The sequence below is a fragment of the Corvus kubaryi genome, unplaced genomic scaffold, assembly GCF_017639235.1.
Source record: "Corvus kubaryi isolate FWS band 111438036 unplaced genomic scaffold, C.kubaryi_AGA036_p1.0 split3-37173, whole genome shotgun sequence".
In the NCBI taxonomy this organism is placed as follows: Eukaryota; Metazoa; Chordata; class Aves; order Passeriformes; family Corvidae; genus Corvus; species Corvus kubaryi.
Window position 1 is genome coordinate 1052608 of NW_024582085.1, and position 23010 is coordinate 1075617.

At 42.5% G+C, this 23010-nt stretch overlaps 2 protein-coding genes across 13 annotated transcripts in view; one reads left to right on the top strand and one right to left on the bottom strand.

Annotated features, from left to right (window-relative positions):
- Positions 1-12236, bottom strand: part of SFI1 (SFI1 centrin binding protein) — a 30580-nt gene extending 18344 nt beyond the window's left edge. Inside the window, exons 1-8 of one of the 6 annotated variants that reach the window (XM_042015164.1) lie at positions 12088-12236; positions 9631-9714; positions 6392-6463; positions 4648-4755; positions 4384-4478; positions 2758-2875; positions 2039-2141; positions 994-1150 (exon numbers count right to left, since the gene is read on the bottom strand). In XM_042015164.1, the coding sequence (XP_041871098.1) occupies positions 994-1150; positions 2039-2141; positions 2758-2875; positions 4384-4478; positions 4648-4755; positions 6392-6463; positions 9631-9714; positions 12088-12173 (823 nt within the window). In that variant the 5' untranslated portion in view covers positions 12174-12236. Of the gene's footprint in view, positions 1-993; positions 1151-2038; positions 2142-2757; positions 2876-4383; positions 4479-4647; positions 4756-6391; positions 6464-7515; positions 9603-9630; positions 9715-11537 lie in introns of those variants that run through there. The other 5 variants (XM_042015167.1, XM_042015166.1, XM_042015165.1 and 2 more) reach the window with 5 other exon arrangements.
- A 155-nt stretch (positions 12237-12391) lies between these two features.
- The window catches only part of EIF4ENIF1 (eukaryotic translation initiation factor 4E nuclear import factor 1), a 20515-nt gene continuing 9896 nt past the window's right edge, over positions 12392-23010 (top strand). For 5 of the 7 annotated variants that reach the window (XM_042015132.1, XM_042015135.1, XM_042015130.1 and 2 more), the window contains exons 1-9: positions 12428-12510; positions 12963-13086; positions 16319-16392; positions 17187-17314; positions 17874-18154; positions 18776-18977; positions 20105-20280; positions 21810-21945; positions 22285-22464. In XM_042015132.1, coding sequence (XP_041871066.1) covers positions 12991-13086; positions 16319-16392; positions 17187-17314; positions 17874-18154; positions 18776-18977; positions 20105-20280; positions 21810-21945; positions 22285-22464 — 1273 coding nt within the window. In that variant the 5' untranslated portion in view covers positions 12428-12510; positions 12963-12990. Of the gene's footprint in view, positions 12511-12962; positions 13087-16318; positions 16393-17186; positions 17315-17873; positions 18155-18775; positions 18978-20104; positions 20281-21809; positions 21946-22284; positions 22465-23010 lie in introns of all 7 variants that reach the window. The other 2 variants (XM_042015136.1, XM_042015133.1) reach the window with 2 other exon arrangements.

Sequence of the window (23010 nt, forward strand, 5' to 3'; positions counted from 1 at the left end):
TCCTATTGATCGCAAAGGCAGTTTAAAAGCAGTAACCTACTGTACTGATCGAAGAAAGGGAAGTTAGGACACTGTATTACTTGTTCAACATACTCAAGGCTGCTTACATCTCAGCATACCCCTATTACTAATTCCTGCATATCCAAGCTAGATTATTTTCCACTGCCACCAATCAAAAAGCAATTCATACAAATATCTGAACTCATTCCTGTCACTGTTGTACCAGGGACGGTGAAAAAAGCAGCGTAACTCCAGTCCAGGAAAGGAATGGAATTATTTATTAATTTCCAAACTCTTTTATATAACCTGGTTCACTTGAATGGCGTAAGGTTATTGGTCCTTTGACCATCCACCTCTTAGAATTATTGGTTAAACCACAACACCCATTTCAAAATATTTCTCCAGTCAGTAACATAACAACACTGCAGCTGCGAGATAAAAATATTAGTTTACAAAAAACTCTCACTGTTCCCAGCAAGCGTGCGTGTGAATCAAAACTTTCACATGGATACTGGCAGAAAGGTGGAAGATTTCTCTGCATCAATCTTTCAGCATCCACACATTCCCATTCAAGGGAAGAAACAAAAGAACTGGTGTAATAATCTTTACCCTCCTATAGGAGTTGAGATTTGACTGATTATCAAAAAGAAGAATAAAATCCAGAAAATCCAAGAAAATCCACAAACTCATTGATCAAAGTCTTGAATACATCAATCTCACAGATACAAAGACAAAATATAAGACAATATGCAAGTTTTCATCAAGGGAATTGTAAAATATTCTCTTGTAAATGACATGGAAAGCAGGTGATCCTCCTGACAGTTCAGCATATGAGCTGAGCTAGCCAGGCCTGTCACAGTGTACAGCCCAAGCTGCATCTCATGACCTGGTGGGCAGAGACATCACAGTGTCTCCTAGAACAGAAAAAACCATCACTGTGCCCTAAGCAAAGGGGCTGAGCCCTGTTCTGTCCTAAATCACCATTTCCCTCACCATTCTGACGTTTCTTTACTCTGTTGAGGTCCAGGTATCCCAGCCATGCTCCCATGCATCTCCTCAATTCCCAGTGCTGATGGTGAGTTACTGCCCTGGTGTCCTTCTGCTTGTCACTCTGGGTATATAAATACAGCTCTTGCCACTGCAACCAAGCCTGAAGGAACAATTAAGGAGCAAGGGCAGTCAGGGTAAAAAACAAACAAGATTAGGAAAAAGAACAAAGAGAAGGAGAGGAAGCACACACACACACAGTAGGAAATTCCGTATGAGGTCTAAAGGTGAAAGCCATGAGCAATGAGACTCCCCCTATAAGAGGGGGAAAAAACCCAACAAAACCCAAACAAACACCAATGGAATGTCAGCACAGAAATGGTCAAAGACAAACATGTAAAAATCAACCTTGTTTTTCACATTTTTAAATACTTTCACACTTTTTCCCATTGAAAGACCAATAAAATACTTTTCTTGTGCCAACAGGCTTTCTTTCAGAGTATTTTCATATAAGAGGGACTCACATCACGAGATACTGTAAGACTTCCCAAGTCACAAGTTTCTTTCCTTAGCAGAATACTGCCCCAAAACAGGCCGTGTTACATCTTACAGCGCAAGTCAAATTAAATACCGTCCCTTCTTTTTAATGAAATGGACAAAAAGCCACAGTTTCAGTGAAAGAAAGAAAGAGACCCATGCTGTTTTCACTTCAGCTAAGATCAACCATCTGGACAACACTCTTAGTCATCTGATTTACTTTAAGTAGTCCTGCAAGAAGCAGGAAGTTGGACTTGATGCACCTTGAACTCTTGACAGGTTTGGTGCCGTGACCACTTCCCTGGGGAGTCTGTTCCAGGGACTGACCACCCTCTCAGGGAAGATCCTTTTCCTAATGTCCAATCTGAACTTGCCCTGACACAGCTTCATTCCATTTCCTCATCTCCTGCAAAGTAAATAAGTACAAGGCCTAATTTTTATTCATCTGCAACATTTTCACATGTGTGCAACTTGAATATTAGAAATGACAGTAGCTGAAGCTCCTGAGACTTACTCGAAATTGCAGGCCCTGGGCCCAATGCTGCAGAGCCAAAATATTCATTTTATGTCCAGAGCATTTCTGGTAGTGTTGTCTTCTCCACACTGCCCATGAAATGCTGCCAAAACAATGTTACAGACAAGTTCAAACACAGGCGCCATAATTTGGTGCAAGAAATCACTTTCATCTCACTGGAAAAATGTATGAACAACAATCTTTCCAAAAAACCACAGACTGGTTTGGGTTGGAAGAGACCTTAAACATCACCTTGTTCCAACCCCCTGCCATGGGAAGAGACACCTTCCACTATCCCAGGTTGTTCCAAGTCCCATCCAACCTGACCTTGAACTCTGCCACGGATGGACCATCAACAACGTCTCTGGGTAACCTGTTTCAGTGCCTCACCACCCTCACTGTAAAGAATTTCTTCTTAGTATTTAATCTAAATCTACCCTCTTTCAGCTTAAAGCCATTCCCCCTTGTCCTCTCATTGTATGCCTTTGCAAAAGTCACTCTCCAACCTCCTATAGGCTCCCATTAGGAATTGGCAGGCTGCTATATAAAGGTCTCAAATTCACAGTCCATAGGTGTGCCAGAAGAACTCACACATCCCAAAAAAGCAAAAAGAATTCTTAAAAAAAATCAAACACTGAACAAAGTCACTGCAGGAAAAGATAACACAGATCATGGCCTTATGATCAGGGCTGCTCTGCCTGTTTGTATTCCATCCTTACCGCAAACAGCTTCTTTCCCTGAATGCCAGTGCCACAGACTGCATCCCATGTTTTGTCCTTTGAACACCAACATAAACCAGCCAGTGCTGCCAGGTCCTGAGCATAGCTTGCTTCTTTGCTGTGTACGACAAAAAATGGCAGCATCTTAAGTTCACATGGGAATCTGGCACATCTTAACCACTCCACTGCAGATCGCCCCCGACTCCTGTGCCCTCAGCCTGCAGGGACATCTTGTGGGAAACCCTGAAATGACAGCGACCCTCCCCCCTGGTCGAGGGTGTCGCAGTGAGAAATCTCAGAATTGCTGACAGCACCATCCATGCCACTTGTTCAGAGCAGCATGAATTATTGGACAATGGCCGATAATCACTTTGTCTTCAGTGCTTACAGGGGAAATAACTGCAGAACAACAATATTCAGTGTAATGACCGTACTGGGTTAGAATTAGAGGATTTTCTTTGGTTTGGTTTAAAAAAAAAAGTTCAGCAGGTTCATCAGTTGCTTTTCAAGAGTTATTCTCTACTACAAGCAGAGAAAATTAACCAGAAACAAGTCAAGTTTATTTAGCAGGCTGGTCAGGCAGCTAAAAACAGAAGTGATGTCACAAATTCCAGTTTACCACTTTATGCAGTGCGCCACACTTTCTCCTCACAGCAAGCTGGCTTGTCAGAACTGACATCAGTGAAGCAAAGTTTTTAGAAAAAAACATCATTGATTCTACGCCACTTCACATTTACACATAAAAAACCCCAGCTTTTTTTTCCAGGATTTCCTTGTGAATCAAGTATTAACCTTGAAACAGGTCACCTTTTTCTATCTTTGACTAAGTAACACACAGCTTCTGCTGTAAATACTCTGGCCTCACTCAGTAAGAAAGGAAGTCTGGATAGCCTGTCAGTTTGTGTCCAAAGGTGTCAGTCTCTAGGACATTCTGAGGCTACAGTTCATGTGCAAAGAGACCGGTTAACTTTTTCTGCAAATCAGCATAGAACAAAGCCACACTATTATCTTTAAACAAGGGTAAACCTCCCTTCAGCAAAACATATTCCCTGAACCCAAGAAAGTTGCTACCAGTATAGACGGCTCCAAGTCAAATCCCTTGCAGAGCAAACAACCTACACATTAAGACAAAGGGCACTACAAAAGTTTAGGCTTCTTTCAATTGCAAGACACATGCCGGAAGGAACAGTCAATAGACCTTAAATAAGTGCAGTTAAAACCACATGGAATTACTATCTAATGTCTATAGCAACAGTTGATAGAGAATTCCAAGAACACATTCTATCAAAAAACATCTACTCAAAAACATACTAAGTTAAAAAAAAAAAACAACCAAAAACTAACCAAACTAAAAATCAAACCACCACCTCAAAAACAAATAGTGCAATCCAGAGCAGATGGAGAGGCCCTTAAGCTTATTCACTGGCATCCCTAAACAACTATATAGCTATACCCCTATAACAGAACCCTCCTGCCATCTGGTCCTGCAAGCACTGCACTGCCATGGGGTGGGGGAGCTCAGGGTGCAAACAGGCACAAGAGACACAGATTCTGGTAAATATTTCCCATGGAAACTCCCATCTCAGTATGTCCCCAAATACTGGTAATTACCATCACTTCACTTACCATGAGACTCTGCAATATAATACTTGCTCCTCTTTCCTTGCTGCTGGCATACATAGGCTCTCCAAGCCTTGAATATCAATTTAAGGAGCAAATGCCTGAAAAATGAAAGAAGTGACATTCAGTAAAATATTTAAATAAGCAATGAAAACATTGCTCTTGGCCTAGACATACCATGGATGTAACTTGCTCACTGGTATTAAAAACTTCTTCAGAACCTAAGCAAAATTTCTCAGACACACCCCAACGGGAAGTCATTTTACTAACCTGTAATGGTTGTCTGCTCTGAGGCTGAACTTCCTTTCTCTACAAACTGTCCACTGCTCCCTCCACTCCCCAAAAGTTTTTTGAAGAATCTTCTGATCATAAAAGCATCTAAACAGTTGAAAGATATGGACATGGGAGACATCATACAGGCTTTCAGAGCAACCACGAATCAGTTTTAATGAAGATTACACCACCTCTTCTCCAGGCTTGCCTGATTAGCCTAACATCTAATTGCATTTAAAACCATTACCCTACTGTGACACTTTATTCCAAGACTCTGTGAAGTATTGCAAGAAGCAATCATTTTACTGACTGTAAATACTTCACATAAAGACAAGGAATGAAAGACAGCTGTTGTTAACTTGCCAAACATCAGAGTGCCAGTTGACTTTAGACCTATTCACATCTTTTATCCTCAGTTCTGTGTTTTATTCTAACAACTAGAACAAATGATAACGATACATGTATTTTCCTTTCTGATTTTGTTCTTTGCTATTTTAACACAAAATATTTTATATATATAAATAAATACAAAAGCTACATCAGATTTTATAATGCTTTGATGTTTCCATCATGTAGTAATAGCAGAATTAGGCCCAGAATACCTAGAGGTCTCTCAGTGAAACACATCAATCCTCTCACAAGCTGCAATTCACAGCCACCTACCCCAAGCCACACTGCTAAGTCATTCCAAGCACTCATGCAGAAAAGAAAAAAAAAAGAAGAAAGAAATGAGCTATATGTTATTTTTTTGGACTTGGTGCGTTAACAGTATTGCACATGCATTAACAGGTATTGCAAATTAAAGCTATGGAGAACCGGGTACTTTTAAATCTAGAAAGGCAATTCATTATTGCTTATGCTCCTTGCTGGTCTTTATAAAATCCCTTTCCCCAAAAAATAAATTAATCATTGTGCTGAATTTGTAGACAGCCAAAGTAGTGACAATTCAGTAGATAGGACAAGAGGAGTGGTGAGGTTCACAGGACAACTTCCATTTACTAACTAAGTCAGAAACAGAATATATTTGATACAGAAAAATGAAACTGAATGACTAAGGATCTGATCTTATTCCAAGTGCAAGTCTTCCCACTGGGAACTGCTTCAGTTCCCAAGGGTGTGGTCAAGCAAGAATGAACAGGCAAATTAATGCAAAACAAGAAATGAGTACAAAGCATGGGTTTTCAGTAGCTCACAGAATACTGACAGCAGAAATGAATTATCTGCCACAGGTATTTCCAAGTCAGACAGATACCAAACATATACAGATATACATTAAGAACAACAGTGCAAATAGTAATATTAACTGAATTTCATATTAAGAGTTAGACTCAATGATCCTTGTGGATCCCTTCAAACTCAGAATATTCTGTGAAATCTCTGCCATCTTAACTTTGGGAAATAGTTAAATTTAAAGCAGGTATCCCAATCACACCCCATCGTTTATATGCACATACTGTTCAATTTTATCAAAACACAATTCCTATGAATTTGGTTAATAAAAGTTTAACCACGATTATTAAAAACAAAAAAGCATGAGCAAGAAAGGTACCCAAAGAAAACCTTCAAGTGATCTCAAAATACATCCAAGTATTTTTTTGCCAGCCAGTACTCTCTTAGCCCAATGGTTTACCACTAAGCCATTAAAAAGAAAAAAACACAAAAACAAACAAACAAACCAAACAAAAAAACCAAAATAAAAAAAAAAAAAAACCACCACCCCAAGTTCTGAAATTTTATGTACCTGGCTTTGGAAGGGAGAACTTGTGCAAATGTCTTTTTTGCCCACAGACAGAAGAATTTCCTTGCTAGATATCTGGAATATAAGGAAATGTTAGTTGCCTTTGTACTCCTCTGCAAATTCCCAGGCAGCCATGAAAATAGGAACTTTTATTCTAGTTTCAGTAATAAAAGTAAGGGTCTGGTTTTCAGAGATCAATGCATATATGAAGTATTTAGACCCTGAAATTAGTACCTGAAACAGAGCAATTCATAAAGTATAAAGAGGCCCAAGCATTACTGCAAAACTTGAATTGAGATGTACTTCTTTAGGAATGCTGGGTAGCCAAAATGCATTCTAAGCATCCCTCTTACACCCAGTGACACTACTGAGCAGGGTGCTGGCTGACTGGGGGCCCTTTCTGAGATTTCAATATGGTAACATCACTGTTTCCCTCAAGTAGACCGGCTGAGTCCAGAACACTTGAGACAATCTAATGTCTGGTCCTGTCTGAAGCCAGCAGATCTTCCTTCTTCCCACCTCCCCTCAGCAGTTCCATACCTCCACAAGGTTCTCTTAACACCAGCTCAGCTCATTAAAGTTTTACTGTGACACTATCACCCTTCTCCCCTTTTTTCCCAATGCACTTCATAGTTAATTGGCACACGGAGGACCCCAATAAGCACCAAAAGCTTCACAGGGTAATTAGTTAAAGCATACAGCCAGAAAGGGGGGGCCTCCCCTCTTCCAGCAGCTCTGAGCTGCTCCATCAGCTCCAGCTGCTCAACAAATGATAGCTTTTTAATCTCTAAACAATTACATCCCACCTTTGTCAAGTTTCTTTCAACAAACAAAAGAAACAACAACAACAAAAAAAATTAGAGGGCAAGAAGAAATCATTACACCTGGCAGTGTATTAAAGAATATTGTTAAATAGCCATTTTTAAATTTGTCTTTGAAAATAAAAAATATGTGAAATCTGACTGTCAGTCCTCGTCCTCAAGTTACCACAAAGCATCTTCAGAACTGTCTACCATGGCCATGAGCTAAAACTTCTGCTGTAACCTGCACTGGTAGTACTAAACCCAGACATTTTTACATCTGATCCCCTGCTCCATTTTATGAAAAATATGTTTTGTACTTATCACCTGCTTTGGAATTTTTTTAACATTCTTCTTTGAATCTGGGTATACCAAACTTGACCTGGCTTATCATGACCTCTGTCCTGAAATTCATGTGTTGCAGACTGGGGAGCAACAGATCGCCCAGCTGCATGAACATGATGCTCAGGTGGTTGTTGGATTTCATGCATCATTAGGGATTTTGAACTTAAAAGGAAAAGAGAAATATTTTGTAGAAAATTGTATTATCTGCAAAGAAGTGGCACTATTTCAATACCTTGGTCTGTAACAAAGGTATCTAATCCCATACAGAACATGACAGCTACAAAATGCTAAAACATTTATTGTTTCTTTATCAGGTGTTCTGCAGTATCTGGAATTTTAAACTTTCCCCAACACAACCAGGAAGATACATTTCAGTGCAATCATGTCACAGACAAACCTTTTCTCCTCTAATGTTGAAATGAAAAAGCACTCAAATGCATTTATGTGTGTACACACAGGGTGTCTTGACAGAGAAGATCTGACTGTGGTTTTCTGCCTTTTAGTCTCAAACGTATCACGGTATTCTGTCTACTGCTGACAAATTCTCTTACGCACTAGTGAACTGAAGTGAGAATTTTCCATTTTAACATAAAATGCTCTTTTACAAGGAACTCTTTCCTAGTTTTGTTCATATTTTAACTGTGTTTTTCCTTTAAAAAAAAACCCTGAAAATCTCTGGTTGTTTTTACATATTTGTCATTAAAAACCAAAATTAGACATATTTTTCCATCACACAGCTTATTTTCATGTGTAGTTCTAATTTGAAAAATAACAAGGGTGTTTTTATGAATTCTAAGTATTTTTTCTCAGTAATTTTCTGAAAACAAGAATTAAAAAAACTCATATGCAGATAAAACTTGCTGAACCAGTTCTATTGAAGCTTCTTTCCCAAAACAAATGCTGCCGCCACTCTGAAACTTTGCACATTTGACCACAAACACATTCTTGAGTTCCAGAAGAGGCAACAGAAGGGGATAATCTGAAATCCCACCCTAATAATCTCCTGAACTGAGCTAGGGAAAACACGGCTGCAGGCAGAAAAAAATGTCAAAGTGATTGAACAATGCAAGTTTCAAAATTTCAGCTGAATAACCACTATTAACAACAAATCACTGGGAAGAAATACAGTATTTTTGGCTTGTTCCAGCAGGCTGCAAAGAGTTAAAAAAAAAAAAAGTTAATGGAAGAAAACAAGACCTATATTTTGTGTGAGAAATTCTTGCTCTATAAAATATTATCTGAATGTTTTCTGAAAGAGGTAGGCCCCGTCCAGCAGACAAAAGAATCCTGTTCACATCAAGATGTACAGTTAAAGCAACTCTATGCACTTTTGAAGAGGAGTTTCAGGCACTTTAAAATTTATGCAAGTTTTCAGTACAAATTGTACACACCTATTAGGCCCAACTCCCTTTAAAACTATTTCATCTGCTCCAAAGGTAACCCTGGTCTGATCATATGCAATGACAACTTTACAAAAAGGAGTCAAAAAAAAAAATCAAACTTCAGTTAAACATGCAGAATTTTTGTAGTAAAGTCTAAGGTGTATGAATATTTAATAATTTCCCAACATATTTACTTTTAAATGGATTATTTCTCTATTTGAAACATTGTTATGTGCTGGACATATTTAACGATGACAGCCTATGTCCCCCAAAATTTATGGCAAGTGACCATGAAAAATAAGAGTCAAAGAAGGATCATTTCTCCCCTGTCAAGTTAGAAAATGAAAGCATGGGAAGAGAACCAACAACATGGAGTAAATCTGTGGTTGGGCCAACAACTGTGTCCAAGTATCTTACGTTCCAGTCTCATATCTCAAGCTCACTAACATCAGTTTTATATTTAAATGTTATAATAATGTAAACCCACATGAAGATGTCTTTCATGATCAGTTTGGGGGCGGGGTGCTCTTTTTTTTACTTTGCTTTTAAGAGGAACATTTTCTGGTTAACAAAGTTCCATAGAGATCAATAAGCCCTTCTGTGAGAATAACTCAACTTTCTTCTGTCCCATGGAAATCTTAAGATGTCATAAATATAGAATCAAAATAAATTACAGCTGAGGTCTTTAACATGGTAGCTTCTTATTACTGCTTACCTGCTCCTGAAGTTCTCCATTTCACTGTAGTTCCAAGCCTGCAGTACAAATGCACGCTCTGCTCTGCAATGTTGTCTATTAACTCTGGACAAATCATAAATTGGTGCCTGTTACTTTGTGATGGATTCATCACATGGATCTATGCTAAATGCAGTCTTTATCATAAAAATGGAATGACTTCCACTCAGACAACCTGCACTCAAACAGCATAATGCAATTCCAGATGTTTAATATGGAAAGTATCTGTGTGTCTCACAGCCTCACTGCCCTGAGCCACACTGTGCTGGCTTAATCTAAGGCTAATAAATTTATACCCATCTGAATCCTAAGGCAGCAATTCTGCCCACACCAAATGTGCTAGGAAGGTGCTGTTAAAAGGTAACTGCTCCAAGTTATATGCCCCTACTTAAATTAATAAGCAAGGGTAACACAATCAGCAGCTGACTCCTTCTCACCCGTTGTTTTTTTTAAATACTAAGTTCCTCTCCTTCACAAGCACTTAAAAATTAAGAAAACAATGAGTTCCACCTAGCTCCATCAAGAACTTCTATATGCATAGAACCCCGTGACTTCCAAAGGTCCCAGGAATAGTCCAACTCTGTGAAAGCATCTGGAATTATGGCCAGGCATCTCCTCTTAAGTGTGAGATCCAAAGTGGATTTTTCTATAAGCATTGGTTAGGGTGTGACAGAAAAAAAAAAAAGGCAACAACCAAAAAAACCCCGAAAACAAACTAAACCAAAACCCTACACAATTTTCCTGAAGCTTTACTGCACGAAATTCCTTTCAGCAGGTAACTACACCCTGAATAAGCTTTTTGTGCTTATGGCCAAACACTTGAGACCCACACGACGCTGCTTCACAACCCCGCCGTGAGGGACTGCGGCAGCGGCTCCCGCCCCGCTGAGGGCGCCCCAGATCCCGGCACCTGCGGATGAGGCACCGGCACACGAAACACGGGGCCAGCAGCGGAGAGATCGACCGCAAAGGGGAGAGAAGCGAAGGGACGCAGCGCCGGAGGCGGCCCCGCCGTAAGGGCCAGGTGCTGCTCGCCCCCTCCCGCCCAGGCGCTGAGCAGGCGCGGTGGCGCCCCCGTGCGGCGGGGCGGGCGGACAGCGCCCCCGTGCGGCCCCGGTGTGACCAGGATTTACCGACTACGGGCACAGATCGAGCCCGCGCAGGGAAACGGGCTGAGCGGGCTGTGGCAGGAAGCTGTTGCTGCACTTGGGCAAAAAACAGTGTTCTGCCGCTTCTGTGCCACTGGACTTTTCTGCTGTGAGCATCAATTAACAGGCACCTATGGCAAATGTGCCTTTGGGAGCCAAAAAACCCTGGTTTAGCTCACAACAGCGATGTACACAAAGGCGACAGTGAAGCACAACTTCTCATAGTTCAGGCCTTCTCAAAGCCTACAGCATCTCGTAACAACCACTCAGCTAGAGGCTGGTGCATAGCAACCACTGGTTGCTATGGAGTCTCCCTGTGCATTTGTTTGGAAAGTACTTGTTGGCTTCAACAGACTTGGCAATACTTACAGTGCTGTTTCATTAATAATGCAGCACTTCGTCACGAAAAAGGTGAGAAATGTTTATTTCTCGTATATTTCCCTCATTCCACAGGTAACCAGTTTTTAATGCTGGTAATCAACTTCATTAGAGATCAGGGAAGAGAACACTTTATTCACTAGATCTTACAGGAAATTTGTTGCTCCTACACAAGCCTCTCTGCTCAAGGTGTTTGGAAACCCTGTGGCCCGCTCGGATACTGCGGCACAATGAATGCAAGTGCTGGGGACAGAGCTGTGGGCAAACGTAGCAGGCGACCGCGCTCAGTAAAACTTAAAACTGATAACTGATAATTCCTTAAAACTGATACTGAAAACAATGTCTGCTCCTTATCAGCAGAACCTGAAAGATTTGTCCGGTGCCTCCGAATAAGCTGCTCCGCTCCTGCAGCAACCTAGTCCTGGTGTCCCACGGAAATGCCAGACTTCGACTTGACAGGAGACCGGTATGGGTTGAGAACACCGGGACCCTGCGCTCACACTCCCGAGCTGGGCAGCGGTGCAGTCTCGGTCAGACCGCTCCCCACACCCGCGGGAGCCGGGCCGCACACGGCGGGACGGGAAAGGCGCTCTCGGGGAGCCCCCCCGAGCCCTCCAGTGACCACGGCGAACGCGCGGGGAGAGCGGGAGCGCTCACCGAGCGCGCTGTCAGCCCGCCATCGCCGCCGAGGGGCCGCGATCGCCCCGCCGCTTCCCGACCTTCTCTCACCCCCCGCCTCCCGTGAGGCGAGACGGGGACGGGGACACAGGGACAGTCCCGGGACATGGACGGGCCGATCCCGCCGCCTCCCCGCACATGGCGCGCACCGCATCCCGCCAGCGGCCGCCTCCCCCGCAGGGCTGCCCGCCCAGACTGCCTGAAGGCCCTCGCCGAGTTCAGCGCCTCTCCTCACCCATCGCACCGCTCGCAAGGTGAGACGCCGGTTCCGCGGGCAGCCGGCGGCAGAGACACACGGCGGCAGCACGACCCCACCGCCATCACTGCCTCCCACCGCCTATTCCCGGTCAGGCGCCAGGCGGACGAGCCCCCGGCGCGCGCGCCCGACGCGCCTGCGCGCGGGGCGTTAAATGGGTGCGGAGCGGGCGGCGCAAGGCCCCGGCTACGGCGGCTGAGCGGAGGTGGCGCCGGGTGGAGCGGGAGCGGCGGCGGCGCGCGGAGCGGCCGGGGCTGGGGGGGCGGCGGTGGCAGCGCCGGCCCGGGGCGCGCGCGGCCCCTCAGTGGGGGCGGGCGGGGGCGAAGTGGGGCCGGTGGCCAGAGCAGGAAACGCCGCGGGCGGCGGTGAGGCCTTGAGCGGAGCGGCGCGGGACACCCGCCGGTGAGTGCGGCCGGGCGGGGATCCGCTGAGTCACCTGCTCCACTGCCGCTGTTGCCCCCGCGGCTCCGGCACCTTGGGACGGCGCCTGGGCCGCGCTGCCTCCCGCGCCACGGGGCCACCGGCGCCCGACCCCTCAGGGCCCCGCGGGGTATGTGGGGGCGCGAGTCCTGGCAGCCACGCGCCCCGACCGTGCCCGGAGACGGATGTTCCTTGTGCTAAAGCCACTGGAGCGCGGGGTAGGGCTGGCCGGGCTGCAGGAGCGGCTCGGACCCTTCTGCAAGAGCCGCCTGGCTGGGCCGGGGAAACGGGCAGGGCTGGGAGGAGATAGGCGCTGTTGGAGAACGCGGCTCTACTCTGCTGTGCCCAAGTGTTAAACTGACAGGCTGGAGAGAAAATGCCCCCTCTGGAAAGGTACGTCTTGAAATCTGACGGGTTGGTTTTGTTTTAATTAGCTCCGCGGTCAAAGGTTTTGAAGTAACCATGGATAAAAGAGGAGGTGCAACAGAAACTGAAAATGGCGATGCTTTCCTCGAGCTGAACAGAATTGCAACTAAATACCCCCATCGTTACACAAAGGTCAGCTCACTCTCCTTTCCTCTCTGAGTTGTGCGTGGAACTGTCGGTCACAGGAGTAGAGTGGGAGGTGGAGGCTCCTGTGAGAGGGAAACAGTGAGGTGAAAGCTGAAAAGCCTTTGCCTGGATTAGGATTTGCAAGGTGGTATAAAATGAGCAGCTTGTTAAAAGTGACGCGGTTGTGCAGTCTTGTCCTCGATATGTTTTTGATTCCCACCACCTTATTTTAATAAATCTGAGCACCCCACAGCATGTGCTGAGAGATATGGTAGAGGCTGAAATATGTTGTTCTACCAGCTTTCTCAAGCACTTACACTTCATAGTCCTGCTTCCCGAAATCTTCTTTTAAGAAGTAGACCAAAATGTTTCTTTGCAGTAGATACCATTTCCTAGGAAGGTGTAGCACACTAGATCTTATCAGGACCTATAATATGTTTACTGGATGCCTTTTGTAAGTTTAGAATTGCTCGTATTTGATTGCTGGAATCTTAAACAGTTGTGACTCCAAACAATGTTTAGTGTTAAAATGTTAACACAGGTGCCTTTGTTTAACTGTGATGCCTAAATATGTGCATGAGTGGAAGAAGAACAGCCAAATACCTTGCAAATCAAGATTGTTCCAGTACTAAGTGAGTTTGATATGCTGTGGGATTTAGGATTCAAATCTTGTTTGGGGTTTTGGTACCACTGCTGAAAAATGCCTTTGGAAAGAGTCTGTAATGGTGGTTGATTTTTCCCATGGCTGCAAGCTGTGGGAACAGGTGGTCATTGCTTTGTGGAAAGCTGTTAAGATACTTTGCAGCAAATGGCCTGAAGTGTGGAACAGGGTGAGACAGTTTACTGTTGCTGACTGTGTTATCTTTCTTGAGGAATTCGGAGCTGTTGGCTTTTTAGTAGGTTGTTTTTTAAAGGAAAAAAAAATTATCATTGTGGCTCTGTTCTGTTGAGATAGTGGAGCTCTGGCTTATTTTAAGTAGACATCAACAATAAACCACGTACTTCAGAATTGGCAAAACTTTATGGGAATAGTACAGCTTTCTAAATCTAACTTCTTAGAAAAGATGTGCCCTTAACTTTTGGGGATATAAGGTATACTGTTGTTCAGACCTTATTAGTTAGTTAACTGCTAAGTTAAGGAGAGGAGCTGTTTTTAAACTTCCCCTGCTGAAAAAGTGGTATCTATTCTCATTCAGTCTTGCCTAACTTCTTGTGTAGTAACTGAATGCAGCTTCAATTTCTGCTCTACTTTTTGGGGCAGTGTTCAGCCCATGCTGGTGGTGGCTGTATACTGAAACCAATGTAGTTGTAGCTTCAGTTTTGTAATTCAGTACCTATAGTTTCTGATCAGGATAAAGTTGCAGAACTAGTGCCAGAACTAGTCTTGTTTATCAGTTGGTTTCCAAGGAGCCTAAATCAAGAAATACCAGAAATCAGTCTGTTTTAAAATACCTTGCATCATATGGTTTCACAACGTGTAACAGTTCAAACATAGCTGATTTAAGGTGCTGAGGTAATCAACATTGTAGGGTATTTTCATGTGTTCCAGTTTCCTACTAATGAGGGATTGAGGGAACACTGTTTTGGGGTATGTGCTGTTGATTTGGAAAGGGGAGTGATTTCCTTTAATGTTTATATTTACTTACTACCACTAGGAAAACATCTGGCTCATACTATGAGTAGTTCCAAGCTGTTTGATAACAGCTAGGCACACTTTTCCCCTAGCCTGTTTAAAAGTACTAGTGTGTGAATTAAAAAAAAAAACCACACCTGGAAATGCCAGCATTTATCTCCTCTGTTACAGGAGTGCCATATAGTTTAAGCTGTGTCTTTTTTAGTTCTTGGGAAGCTGTTCCTCCAAGGGTGCAGAGCTAATGAGAGAAAGGCAAGAAACAATTCAAATTTTCCTCACTTGAGTAGAAGAATTGCGATAGGATGTGAATGAGAGCCTGTGGACTCCCTCTCGTGGCCAGCAAAACAACCCATTCCTACTCTGGTGATGGACAGGGCTGTTAATACTTGTAGTATCTGCACCAGGCTCTGATAGTATTACAGCACTGATGTTCCTCACAGATTGAGGTTTATTTTGGGAAGCTGTGGGCAGGGAGGCCAGTGTTCGTCCCTTTAATGGAGTCTTTTTTGCCAAGGACTAGTACAGGGTGATACTTGGAGGGGGATGTTAAGGTTTTGTCCAGCTGCCAAATTGCCATCTGGAAAAAGTGTCAAACTCACATAGTTAATGAACTGATTTTAATCACATGGGAAAAATGATGTAAAAGTTCTGAAGGATATTGTATTCTTGGGGGGAAAGGGTAAAGAGATTTCTTTCAGTTTGGCTGATATGTGGTGTCCACTGTTAGGATTTCTTTATTCTTCTAGCTGCCCACTGATTTTGGCACAGTTCTGAATCAATTCAATACAGTTGGGAGTGAGGCAGGTTGAAGAAAGGTGATCTTGGGAGAATGAGTAAGTCTAACTAGAAATGTGCATCTTAACTGCAGTAGAGTTAATGATGATTTAAAGCACTGATGGTCATACCATTAATTATGCTTTCTGAATGTAGCAAACTGCAGTGAGACTGCGTTGGTTGCTAGTCAAATGACTGACTGTTCAGGGTGTGCACTGGTAAACTAAGGGCTGTTCAAAGCTGGTAGAAAGTGGGAAAACAAGTTATCATTCAGCATTGATTTGGTGTTGGGCGAATGGGTAATTGTATAACACAATATGGTATCTTGGAGTTGGTGGTGGTTGGAAATGGCAAGCTTGTCTGGAATTTCCAGATCTACACCAGTAACTGGAATTGTGCTAATGCTTTTTTTTACCTGCTGAACCTTATATAGCATTAACCACAGCAATTTTGATTCCTTCTTGGGGACTTGCCAGCTACAGTGTCCATGATGCTTGTGTTGCTTATAAGCTGAACTGTCCAGGGAAGTGAATACATAAACATTTATGATTGTGAACCTTGGAGTGTTCATGAGGACTGAACCTGGCCTAGTAAGACTTAGTGGTTCAAATAAGTGTTTGGTCAGTGGCCACTGACAGAACAACTGAAATATAAACTTTCAGTGCTGTATTTCACAGAGTATGAAACAGCATATTGGGAAACCTGGGTTGTCAAATTAAAACACTAAATGGAGCAGGCAGTCTGGAATAGATGGTTTGAGTCACTTAAATCTTGTCTGGGTGTGAATTGAAACTCATGTTTTTGTTTTTGGGTTTGTTTTTTTTTCCCTAGGAGGAGCTGCTGGATATTAAAGAGCGTCCCTACTCTAAGAAAAGACCTTCTTGTCTTTCTGAAAAATATGACAGGTATTTTCTTGATTATGCAAAGCCTATATACATATCTTTCAAAATCGAAGTTTAAATTGCGAAAAACTCTTAGGTGAGAAGTACTCTTATGTTGATGGGAGATATATGTGCTACAAAGTTCAGACTGCTACAGAGTTCAGTTTTTTCAGAAATACTAATCTACTAGGAAAGGCTCAATGCTCTGGCCATGGATTTTGTTCTTTGAACAGAGATTATTTTGTGCTGGATCTCAACTTCACATAACACAAGTCTTACAGACTTGCAGGAAAAAGTACCAAGAACATAGACGGATGTGTAGCACCGACTGGGTCAGGCTGTAACAAGCTGCCTTGCTTAATGCATTAATCTCCCATGTTGACACTGTACCTCATTTAAAAAATGAAGGTGAGTGTTCTTGGCTGGTGTTTGTAAGTTTATTAAGCAGCAGTTTCTTTACTATTCCAACGAATTTATTGTACAAGTAAGTGTGAGATTGAGGTAAAATTACCTGAATGCTTAAGAGCAGCGCCATATGATCTACTTGAACTGTTTTTCAGCATACCAGGCAAGCTTCAGCAATAGCTAGTCTTTTAAAATCTGATACTGGGTATTATACTTCCTTGCTGTTACAGAAGAGATTCAAATACCATGTGTGAGGTAGTAAACCATAGTAAGGCAAATTTAGAAGTTGGGTATGAAAGATAATTCACTTGTACAGGTTGCTAACCAGTAAATTCTAGGTTTCCAGCAGCAGCACTATGAAGTATTTATTAGACTACAAGGTTGCAAACAATTGTGAAATTTTATTTTCATAGTGATGGTGTCTGGGATCCAGAGAAGTGGCATGCATCTTTATATCCAGCTTCAGGAAGAACTTCACCGGTGGAAAGCTTTAAGAAAGATTTGGATTCAGATCGGACTTCTCTTATGCGTAGGATAATAGGTGAGTGTGTTCTACAGCACATTGCTCAAAACTGAACCTGGGCTGTTGGCAAAACCTTTCTGTTGGGATAACACAAAGGAAGCTAAACAAAGTCTTTCTGAAAATTGTTTGACTGCATAGGATAAGTGGCAAAGAAATCTTGGTTGTTCCAACTAGGCTGTAGTGGATTTTCTGGTGACTGTTACCTAGGAACAAACATGGGTAGCAGTCAGTTATATTCTCCTATTCTTGCCATGTAATAGTGAATATGTACATAAAATGCAAGTGCTGAGTCAATTTCCCTGCAACTCAAGGCTGAGTACTGAGAAGGTCTATAGTGGGAAAGCAGGTACTTCCCAGGAGACCACAGTGGTTCCTCAATACCCAGCTGTAAATTTTTTGCTTGCACTTCCTGTAGTCTCAGCTAGATTAGCTTCACAGAAATAAATCATGAGCATTTTTCTTTAAAAGCCCTGGGATAGCAGAAAGGCTGTGGAACAGAAGGCTGATATACAGACAACTCACTTGTCTTTACTAATGCATTAAATTTAGTGCTTTTTGTGTGGTCTTTGACTTGCAGATCCAAGAGAGCGAGTGAAAGAAGATGACTTGGATGTAGTCCTGAGTCCCCAGAGGCGAAGCTTTGGAGGTGGCTGTCATGTAACTGCACCCGTCAGCTCCCGTCGGGCAGGGAGCCCCCTGGAAAAGGACAGTGATGGTGTCCGTGTGATTGGCGGCCGCAGGATTGGCAGTGGCAGAATCATCTCCTCTCGCAACTTCGACAAAGACCATAGGGGTGGTGATTCCAGGGATGCAAGAGACCGGGATCGTGACAGGGACTACAAAGATAAACGCTTCAGGGTTTGTTCCTTCTTTTCCTGGTTGCATGTTAAATCAGGGGGTTTGGAGACTTGGCACTAAAAGCACCAGGGGCAGGTGAGCTGCATCCAGCAGTTAAGTGCTCTGTGCAAGCAGGCCATTTATTCTTAGGGTGTGAAGGGTGGGCACTTGGTGCTTCAAAAAACTTACTTATATTTCTTCAGAGAACTTCCACAGGAATGCATGTAATACTGTTTATCTGACAAACCTTGCCTGTGGCTGACTTCTACTAGCAAGATAATCAAAAGTCTATTTATTAGTTCATTTGTAGTTCTTGGCCTGGCAGTTGTCAGCAAGCATTGTCTTTAACCAGCAAATGGAAGCTTTCAATGCTTTCAGGCTTTTGTCTTTTTTTTCTTAAAGAGGAACCACTAACTCTCAGGGTACAAAACAGAGTTTTTAAGAAGCTTTTGGTGTAATGAGGCAGAAATTCAGCTGTGAAGCTCTAAAATTTAAAAGCTTACTGAGCATACAGGGAGGTTGTATAAAGCTTTAAAAATCCCCAGAACTGGTGTGAAAGGTGGTCATTTGCTTTGGAAGTTGGGGAAGAATCTTATGAAGCAGCATTTTATTAATGTTAATGTTTTTATTATCCCACTTCAGAGGGAATTTGGTGACAGTAAGCGTGTCTTTGGGGAGCGAAGAAGGAATGATTCCTACACTGAAGAGGAACCTGAGTGGTTCTCTGCTGGTCCTACAAGTCAGTCTGAAACCATTGAGCTCACAGGCTTTGATGATAAAATTTTGGAGGAAGATCACAAAGGGAGAAAACGTACGAGGCGACGCACAGCCTCACTGAAAGAAGGTAAGGGCAAATTTCACAGAAGCTCTGTTTGTCTGCTGGTGGGGCAGATTGCTGGGTATTGAGGTGGCTGGTACAGATCCAGACAAGTGTAAATAAAAACACGGTTTACCAACCTTTATCTTAAACTTGCATAGCTTTTGGTCATCCTGAAGCACAAGATGTAAAGCCTGTAACAGTATTTGTAATCTGAAAGATGATTTAGGTGATAAATTACCATTTCTTTCCCCAAAGAAAGGCAGGATTGAGAGGCTGGAAAAGAACATTGTGTGGATTTTGAGTGATAATCAGGAGTTGATGCATTTTTCTAAAGCTCTTGTTCATTTCTGTATCCTGCTGGGTGCTATAGGTTGTGTTTAAACTAAGCTAATGCTCTGAGGTACTTGAAATATTTTTTTTCTTTATGGTAATACTAACATTAGGGTAACTGATCTGGGTATACAGCTGCCAGTAATGTAGCTTTAAGATGAATTTGGAGACTTGAATTTGTGTGCAGTCATTGGATTATTAAAAAAAAGCTGCAGTATGGCAAGAGAGAAGATGAGTTTTTAATGCTAGAAATTCTGCAGGTGGACAACATAACTGAATTATGGTGCAGTTCTAAGCACAGGAGTTGGTAGCCATGTCACAGCTTTTTGGCAGTGTCTGTGCAACCTTGTTGAGAAGTCTTTAAAGTGAGAAGTGCCTTGTTCCTGATGAAGGAGGAGAAGCAGTATTTGTCATATGTTGAATATTAAGAACCCATGTCAAGAAGGCAGGAGATGCCAAAGGATTCTTGATGGGAAAACAGCAGCAGCTGTTGACTTTCTGCAACAGCTGTATGTGCTTGGTGTAGCATAACAGCCCGGGCTGATCAGGATGCAGTTGTTTGTGCACAGTTCAATGGCAATTCTTATTTTTTTTAGCTAGATAGTCTTAACAGACTAGAAGCTCAGTGCTAAGAGTTGTAGTGGGTGCTGTTTTCTCTTGCAGCAGTCAGCACAGTATAACTGATGAGGTATCATTTGGGGGCTGGGTTCCTTTGGGCCTGTGCTTCTAATCCCTAGGCAAGTGCATTGGCTGTCAGGCACTGTTCCCACATGAAATGATCAAGTTCACTGATTCAGCAATCACTTGATTTTCTTTCTAAGGCATAGAATGCAATGGTGGAGTGGCAGAAGAGGATGAAGTGCAAACTGTCCTTGCCAATGAAACTCCAGCAGATCAAGAAGTTCCTAGAGAAGCTGTTTTACAAGAACCAGCTCCAGGAGAGTTTGACTTCAATGAGTTCTTTAACTTGGATAAAAGTGTTCCTGGCCTGGCTTCAGTGAGTTTTCTGGTTTTTAAGACTGGGTATATTCATGATAAGCATTTTTGCTGCATCTGCATTCTGTGAAAGTTAAGACTTCTTGCTTTGTGGAAGTTCCTTTATGAAGTGTATAAGTTTAAGATGAATTTGCAGAGATTTAGCTTTGGAATGTTAGGATGTTTCTGCCAAAGTGTTATCCCTGGGACTGGCTCCATCTCCAAAGTGTCTGAGGCAGACTAGCTGACTGTTTTTCCTTTCTTTTGGTCACTACTTGAAGGCTCAAAATTGACATTCTGAATGGATCTTCTTTGGAATTATTAAAGATATGTTCAGAGAAGATTCACTGTACAAATTTAGTTTAGCTGAAGACAACCTTTTCCATCTAAGTATGGGAATTGCAGCAAACAGATCTTTTGTGCAGACTTCCTGGCAGACAGTGAGCCTGGAGACACTAGTGGTAATGTGACTGAAAAGATGTATGTCTGAAAGGGTTTGAATCTTTATTACTTAAACCTTTAAGAGGTGAATTAATTTTTTAGGACTATTATGCCTCTGTTGGATAAACATGGCCTACTAATTCAGTCAAAAGTCAAAAATTGTGTTCTGACTGCAGAGAAAAATACCTGACATGGTTTAGACACATTGAGGTTTAAAAAAAAAAAAAAGGACCTCTGACCTAATCTTTAATCTGGACAAGCTGCTTGCATTAGAAAAGATTCATCATATGGTGGTGGTAGTAATTTGACAAATACATGGAGGAGAGTTCATTCTTCCTTTAGAAGTTGTAAATGATGTCTTTAGATTTGTTAATCTGATTTTCAGCATACATGCAAGGTGGTGACTCCTTTCAAAAGCAGGGAATTCCCAAGTGAAAATACCTGCTGGTGAAACAGATGGGCAGGTGTTATAACTTGTCATAAAAGTGAGTTTCTTTGTACTGGTGATATGTCTGTGACAAGTGTTATGATAGGGTTGTGCATTTCTTGTCTTGATTCCTCTAATGTGTTAGAATCAAACAGTCAAAACCAAATGGATCAATACTATTTCTTTTCTCTGTTGTAAATAGGGTTGAGAGCTCCTTGTTTCAGGAAGAACAGTTTCTCTGAGAGGAGGAAGCTGTTCTTCCTTTTGTCTAAAAGAAAACAGCTGCCTGGTGAAGCTGCATCTGTGCCTATTGAGCCAGGCTTTAACTGGGTGCTGTCTTGCAGGATAGGAGAAGCTTTAGTTTGAGTTATATTTTTATAATGCACTGTTTTTTAAATACTTGGGGTTCTTTTGACATGTTGATTTTAAAATGGTGTAGCTAATGATCTTTGGGTGCTCTGATTGTGCTGTTTCAGGTACAGTTTCACTGTGAGTAAATATTTGGTGTAATTTAGAGATGTACACTGGGTTATGTTAACTGACTGCAGGAAAAAAGCAGATCAAAGCTTTGAAACTCTGGCAGCAGCATCTGTAGCAGAAGAATCTTGTTTGCACAAGCTTCTCAAAGATGTTGCTGATCTTGCTTATGTTAAGATTTTTTTTCTTTTTTTCCCCTCCCTTAGATGATAGAGGATGTGCTGGGGGAAGGTTCAGTGTCTGCCAGCAGGTTCAGCAGGTGGTTTTCTAATCCCAGTCGTTCTGGAAGTCGGTCAAGCAGCTTGAGATCTACCCCTCATGAGGAACTGGAGAGGCTAGCAGGTAAGGCTGCAGGACAATGCCAGGGTCATGTAGCCTCCTTCCACATTCTTTCTTACTCATTCAGTAAGAACATGGCAGATAAGGCTTTAGGACAGTGAATTCTCTCACAGTTTAAACACCTGATATTCTTTTGGAAGCTCTTAGAGTAAGCAGCTCTTAAGTTCTTTTTTAGTAAATGTTCTTGTCAGTGCTTCCTGGTGACTTTCCAGCTGATCTTGGGCAAGGGATGTGAAGCATAACTTTCCAGTGACATGTTGAAGTTGGTTGCCAGTGTATGTTCATCTTGAGCCATTGGGTTGGTAAACTGATGTCGCAGTGCTCCTGGTTTTGCTGTTTCAGGTCTAGAGCAAGCCATTCTCTCCCCTGGCCAGAACTCTGGAAACTACTTTGCTCCCATTCCATTGGAAGACCACTCTGAAAACAAAGTGGACATCCTAGAAATGCTACAGAAAGCCAAAGTGGACTTAAAACCTCTTCTCTCAAGTCTTTCAGCCAACAAGGAAAAGCTTAGAGAGAGCAGTAAGTGCCTCTTCAGCTATTGTCAAGTTCTTGTGATTCAGTATCTCCCAGCAAGAGGCTTGGTAATTCTGGAAACCTCAACAGCCGAATCCAGGAGTAGGCAGTGTTACAGATTTACTAACAGTACTGAAAACTAGTTCAACAGCTCTCAGTTATGTCAATATCATCACTGACTCTTTTCATCCTAGTCACAGGATGACATCAGGACTTTATCAGACTGCTTTAGTGGCCAGAAACAATTATAAGATGATGCAAGTCTTGATCTGTGTTTTCAGCTTTGTGTATGGCATTTGCATAGGTTTTTTCATACTGGCAACTGGTAATGTCAGCTCTGAAACTGTGGCATTTAAACTCTGGCTTTATCAAAAACTGGCGGTGTAAGTCATCCTTGAAAGTGTCGATGATGGATCACATTGATCCATTAAGTGTCAGTATCTTAAGAAGTTGAATAGTGGCTTGATAATGTGATCCTCTCTTTTTTTTTTTCCTCTCCTCTCTCTTTTTTTTTCCTCTCCTCTCCTCTCTCTTTTTTTTTTTCCTCTCCTC